This window comes from Conger conger, chromosome 3, assembly GCF_963514075.1.
Source record: "Conger conger chromosome 3, fConCon1.1, whole genome shotgun sequence".
Taxonomy (NCBI): Eukaryota; Metazoa; Chordata; class Actinopteri; order Anguilliformes; family Congridae; genus Conger; species Conger conger.
Genome location: NC_083762.1, coordinates 8,770,783 through 8,776,871, shown reverse-complemented (window position 1 = coordinate 8,776,871; position 6,089 = coordinate 8,770,783). Strand labels below are relative to the sequence as shown.

The 6,089-nt window shown below is 42.8% G+C and overlaps 1 protein-coding gene across 2 annotated transcripts in view; it reads left to right on the top strand.

Moving 5' to 3' along the window:
* Window positions 1-1,187: 1,187 nt before the first annotated feature.
* Window positions 1,188-6,089, top strand: part of LOC133124056 (sushi repeat-containing protein SRPX2-like) — a 12,885-nt gene continuing 7,983 nt past the window's right edge. Inside the window, exons 1-3 of one of the 2 annotated variants that reach the window (XM_061234910.1) lie at window positions 1,188-2,190; window positions 2,815-2,929; window positions 3,173-3,263. In XM_061234910.1, coding sequence (XP_061090894.1) covers window positions 3,197-3,263 — 67 coding nt within the window. In that variant the 5' untranslated portion in view covers window positions 1,188-2,190; window positions 2,815-2,929; window positions 3,173-3,196. Of the gene's footprint in view, window positions 2,191-2,784; window positions 2,930-3,172; window positions 3,264-6,089 lie in introns of both variants that reach the window. The other variant, XM_061234911.1, reaches the window with a different exon arrangement.

The window sequence follows — 6,089 nt, the reverse complement described above, 5'->3', positions numbered from 1 at the left end:
TCCCAGTCATGTACCTTATCCACTAGACTACAGGCTGCCGCGTCTGTGTTGTTTATTATATGAAGCCTTTCTTAATTCTTATCAAGGGTGCCAATAATTCTGGAGCTGTCTGCATGTAGTAATATAGGGTGTGCAACTCTAATATTATTTATTTATTTATTTATTATTGTTGTCAATAGAGCTATGCAGCCTAAACAATAACCCCCTGCATAGTAATATGTGATGTCCTTAAGAATTACCCAATGGAATGAAATAAAATAAAGCCATTCATATTTTGTAACGAGGGGGACTCAGGAATGTGGATCCAAATGAAGAAACAAGAGGAAGCAGGAGTGATAAGAATCTTTACTCAAAACACAAAGTGGCAACAAGGTACAAAAAAATCCAAGATGACAAAAGTAAACGGGCGATAACAAACAAAGGAAGCTGGGGAAAATGATGAATGTACAGAGAACACAAGGAGCTGAATGTCAAACAGGAAAGGCAAGACAAAGACTGCACAAAACAAGGGGAGTGTGGAACATATATACACAGAGACACACATGCAGACAATCACCTAAATTGAATAAACATGTGCAGACTAACAAGAAGCAATAATCTAATAATGGCAAACAATAAACTCTAATGAGACAGGGGAACAGAAGGGAGAAGTGCTAATGACCTTTGTTGATTAGCAGCTGGAAGGGCCTGAGTGAACCCTAATGTTCCCCCAGGATGCAATGGGTGGTGACGCTGGAAGTCCCGTACCAGAGAGGGGCCCAGAATGTCTTGGGCTGGAACCCAAAAGTGGCTGTAACTCTCCTCCCAGTCCACTGTACTGCAGAGTCAAGAGCCGGTGGTCTTCACGAACGGAAGGAGTAACGGAGGATAAGCGACGGGATTGACTCACCGCACAACCGTAAACTGCCCCACAAACCATAGCGGCAGCTTGTGAGACTCCAGTGAAAGGTCCTTTGTGGAGAGCTGGACCCAGGGTGTAGATGGTTGGCCTGGGTTTTCTGCTGCTTGGACACCCTGAGTAGTGCCTGGTGAGTCCTCTGCCAGGTCCGTCGGCACCGCGACACGAACCGTTCACCTGATAGCACTCCCAGCTCCTGCTCAGGGAACAGTGGGGGCACATACCCAAACTGGTACTGGAATGGGGACATGTCAGCGGAGAAGCAGTGCAAAGTGTTGTGGGCATACAACATGGTTACTCCAGGAGGCAGGGTTGGAGGACACAAGGCACCTCAATGTTGTCTCCTGGTCCTGGTCGACTCGCCCTGGTCCTGGTTGTCTTGCCCTGCTTTGCCCTGTCTCAGCTAAGGAGGGACAAACTATCTGGAGAGAGCATCAGGCTTGCTGTTCTTGGACCCACGGTGGCGAGTAGACGGTGAAGAACCTGTCTCACATGTTGGATATGTTTGGAGAGAGTCCTGGAGAAGGAGGATGTCATCAAGGTAATCCAGCACAGAGTGGTTGAGAGGATCACGTTGGATGTCATTCACGAGGGCTTGGAAGATGGTGGGGGCATTAACTAATCCAAAAGGGCATCATCATGTATTCTTAGTGGCCTGTGGGCATGTTGAAGGTTTCCTCTCATCCCCCTAGCACATCTGGATGAGATCTGTGCATTGCACAGGTCATGGTTCGTGAAGATGGTGGCCCCTTGGAGTGGCTCGAAAGCTGTGGACATGAGCGGGAGAGGGTAGCGTAGTTTTTAGGGTAGTTTTTATGCCGATCTTGTTAAGGCCAAGTTAGTCGATGCAGGGCTGTAGACTGCCATCTTTCTTGTCCACAACGAAGAAGCCTGTGCCTGCTGGAGAGGTGGATGGGCGGATGAAACTCAGAGCCAGCACAACTCAAAATATATTCCTCCATGGCTGTGGTCTCAGGGGCTGAGAGGGAGAGGAGGTTCCGGGGCAGGTGGTCAGCGGCGCAGTTGTATGGCTGATGAGGAGGAAGAGTGGTGGCTCGTCTCGTTCTGAAAACCACACTCAGGTCAGCATACTCAGCATACATTTCATCTTGAAAGCCACTGTTGAAAGCTCAGGATGGACAAGGGTGAGAGTCTGGACCGGCACGTGGGACTGGTGTAGGGCTCGGAAAGGGACAGGAGCCCAAGGAGGAATGTGAGCCTGAGAATAAACTGGAGCTTGAGAGGGCATTGGAGACTCAAAGCAGTGAGGAGACGAACTGGAACGGAGACAGGTTGAAAATTAATTTGACTCATTAAAATGACTTTTTAAAGTAGAATGATTGTTAATAAGTTATGCGAATATGATTTTTAGATGTTATAGCGGCACATGGCCCAAAGTAATTAACTGCTGATAGCAACTCAACAGATGTTGAAATATTTAATTTGTATTTACTGTATTTGGTTGAACTGACACATTAAAAAATTGACTAAATAATATGTGCTCTTCAGTTTACTACAGTTAATATCTATAGACTAATGCCTGGCAAAATGGTTTGCTGTCATTAAAGATGAGTCCGTGGCTTAATGAAATATTACTTTTAAAAGTGGTTTTCAATGTCATGATTGATTGCTCTTTCCCATTTAAAAAACAACAACGTTAAATCAAGTATAATGTTCTATCAAGTTCCCGATGTTTACTTAAGCACTGTTGTATTTAAGCACTCTGCAACATTAAAACATATTATGCCTTGTTATTGGGGTTATTATAGCAAATTAATTGGTATCCCCCACATTCAATATACAACTTGTCATTGTACAAACGCTAGATTCCACTGTCACTAGATTCCATTGTCTACTTTTCCTACAACAACAGTGTGTCTTTAAAGGCAAAGCGCTTGTGTGTGCCAAAATATTAGCAGTGAATGCAAGACCGCAATAATCGTGCCTGCTGGCGGTGAGCTAGCCTACTCACGCATTGTGCAGAGAGGAGTCGACACTGTAACATCTTCCATACTCAGCGAAAACGAAAAGGTACATTTTTTACTTATTAATGGAGTTTTTTTCTGTACTGCGCGAAAAAGGTTTGTGTTTTAATGTCGCCTATTGGAAACAAGTCTTAAACAGAACTGCAAAATAGTGGAATGTACTTCAAAGAGCTACAAGCTAATAGAGCCCAGTGGTACAGTACGATGTCTTGTTATTGAACTTTTCCGCTATTTTATCTTTGCGTTCATGGCACTCACTCTCCCTCTCTTTCTCTCTTTTCACACATAGCTCTCTGAACTTCGAGGGAGTGAAATGTCAAAGTTTTATTTTCTTTTACTATTTGAAGCTTTGACTCACGTCTTTGGATTGACCAATGAAGGTAGGACTTAAACACAAACATGACACATTTCCGCAGTAGACAGCAGCTGCATGCTGCCAGTAGACAATTGAGCATTTTTTGAACTATACGTGAAATATTGTATAATTCTACATTTCTGTACGTAGCCTACGCATCACGTTCGCATAACGTTCCTTTTTGTGTGCAGCCCTTCACACAGGGAAATACCACTATCACCACAGTTTAATGCCCTGTATTAGAAGCAGCTGTTGGGGAGTCTGTCTGCCCTTAGGCTACTGGCAGAATACTTCAGGGAGAAGAAGCATGAATTGTTTGGCTTTCCATTTCAAAAATTACATGGCATAACTTTCTCAACCTGGGAGACATTCAGACTGTTCAGAACCACAATTTTATTTGGTGAATGGAATTACTGTTGTTTCCTTTATGAAAAGCTCTGTTACACAAGTAATGCTATAGGTAATGTATAATGTCTTAATAAGTAGATTATCTAACTGAAATACCTTATAGTTATAACTGAGCTAGGCTTAATACGTGCTTTCTTCTTAGATTGTCTTTTGTCTTTTAGATTTATGTCCGAATATCTTTTCATTCACACACAAAATCTTTTGTACAAGCCAAATATGGACAATGAAATATGTATGTTGTAATATGATGGGGAATTGTAATGTCGTGCTAACTTGTCAATGCAGGATACTTGCTCTGAGCTTCTTGCCGTTTCCACTTCACCCTGCTGTAAATGGAAAATCATGGTGACAGATCTCAGTGTGAAGATTTTCCATCTCATTTAATGTTGTGAAAACATGGCGGTTAGACTGCAAAGCCCCTGCAGAAACCATGTTTTCCCTGTTACTGTTTGTGCCTTCACTTTCAAAAACGCGGCTCAAAAAAGTGTTCCAAGTGGGAAGGGTTTCTTTCTCTCTATGTAACACAGTTAGTGACTGTTTTATGGCCTCCATGGAACCTGGTATGAGCTGGTCACTATGAGCAGGACAGTAACAAGCAGCTTTTTACTTATGCACCTGTGTTGTTATTCTGGAGACCCTCTCTTTGTCACTTTGTTGTACCCTCTCAAAAATTGTGTAATTATAGATCTGCAGTTACTCAAGTTACAAGTAAATTACTGGGACCGTGCAAACCGGCTGGGGCAAGGATTCATTTCACCGTTTCGACATGACGACTCAGCCAATTTAATGAACTAAATAGACATGGGCAGGAGCATACAATTAACACCTCATGCAGGGTCTGCTGAGGCTTTGAATCATAACCACCAGGCAATGATTAATCAAACAAGAAAGAACAAAACAAACATGATAAATCATGTTTTGGCATTCATGTCCTGAAATTACATTGCTTGTAATGCAAATAGCAGTAGTCATTACATCCTCTGAGCAGGCCTGTCTTCTGATCAAAGGTTGTGTTCACATTCATGTTGAAATATTAAAATGAATCAGCATAATTTCAGAGCACTGCATATGTAGCTATTTTAGTGGGGGCTTGAAAAGACAGCTCAGTAAAACCACTCTTTATTAAGATGGCACACAATCACAGAGCTCTCACGAGGAAAGGTTCCTCTAGCAAGATGGAGAATCAGGGCGATCATGGCACAGTAGCCAGCTAAGAACAGACAGAAAGCAGGGCCTAAGGCACAGGCCCCATGGCTACCCATTATGACACAGCTTTAGTATTTTATAACTGCTCTGTCCAATGGCCACTACAGAAAAGTTACCCACTGGGAAACCCTGCATACTGTATGGAATCTGTGATGTGATACCTAACTTGGTACAGTCAGCCAGTCTCTCTGTTCAGAATGATACCAGGTTTTCACACAGAAGATTATGTAAAAGCCTGGTTCATTGGATATACTGGACTCCCCATATCCAGCTGTGATTTTCTGAGCTGTCTGTTGCGCTGACTTACTTCCATTTTGTAGAATCAGACTGTGTACTGTGTGTTTCCAGCTGGGTGATATACTGCTTGTAGGTCACCTCTGTTTGGATTTAGAGCTCAGGCTGTATGGAACAGTGATGGATGTTTCCATCTAGAGAGTAAATTTAAAATGCCAAAAAGGGAGTTCTGTAGTTTTTTCCCCTAGTTTCTGTAATATCTCTAGATGTTTAAACAAAACATTAAACAGGGACTGAAACATGCTTTCTCAATGTTGTTGTAACACATTTCAATAATGAAGTTTAGCGTTCCTTGGGAAAAGCTCCAAGTTCCTTGCCCTAAAGACTGATCAGATGCTACGTACTAGGCTGTCCATGCACGTGGAACGGATCTGCATCTGGAGAGAATAAAAAAAAGTCCTACTTATTTTAAAGAGGTGGAATGGGTCTGGATCCACTTTAAATAAATGTGTAAGGATGGAACCTTAAGAGCCCTGCTGGTAGCTGAGCACTTTGACAGCGTTGACCTGCTATCAGGGGAAGTGATTGGGTGGAAGTTCCTCCTGCCTTCTGGGATGGAGGATTGGAGGGCAGAAGAAATTTCAGTTCCCTGGGGTAAGAAGCACACTGATGGAGCCGGAAAATAGAAAAATGTCATCTGTTTTTTCTCCCTGGCCCTGACAAATCCCTTTCAGAGGCTGGACTTAAAAAGTTCATGTGATACTTGGAATGGAAGACAAGGCTCCCATGAGGAGACTAATATTTCAAAAACTGTGACGGCTCCTGGAAAATTAACACAATTATTGCCCCATTGGAAATGCAATGGCACAGTGTGGTATGACTTGTGGTACAATCTTACTACATTTTTCATAACTTTGAGTTCAGACTCACTTTTTCCACCATCTCCTAGAGAATGGATGGTAATAGAATTGTGCTGGTCTCCAAGGCTTTGCTAATAGTTACG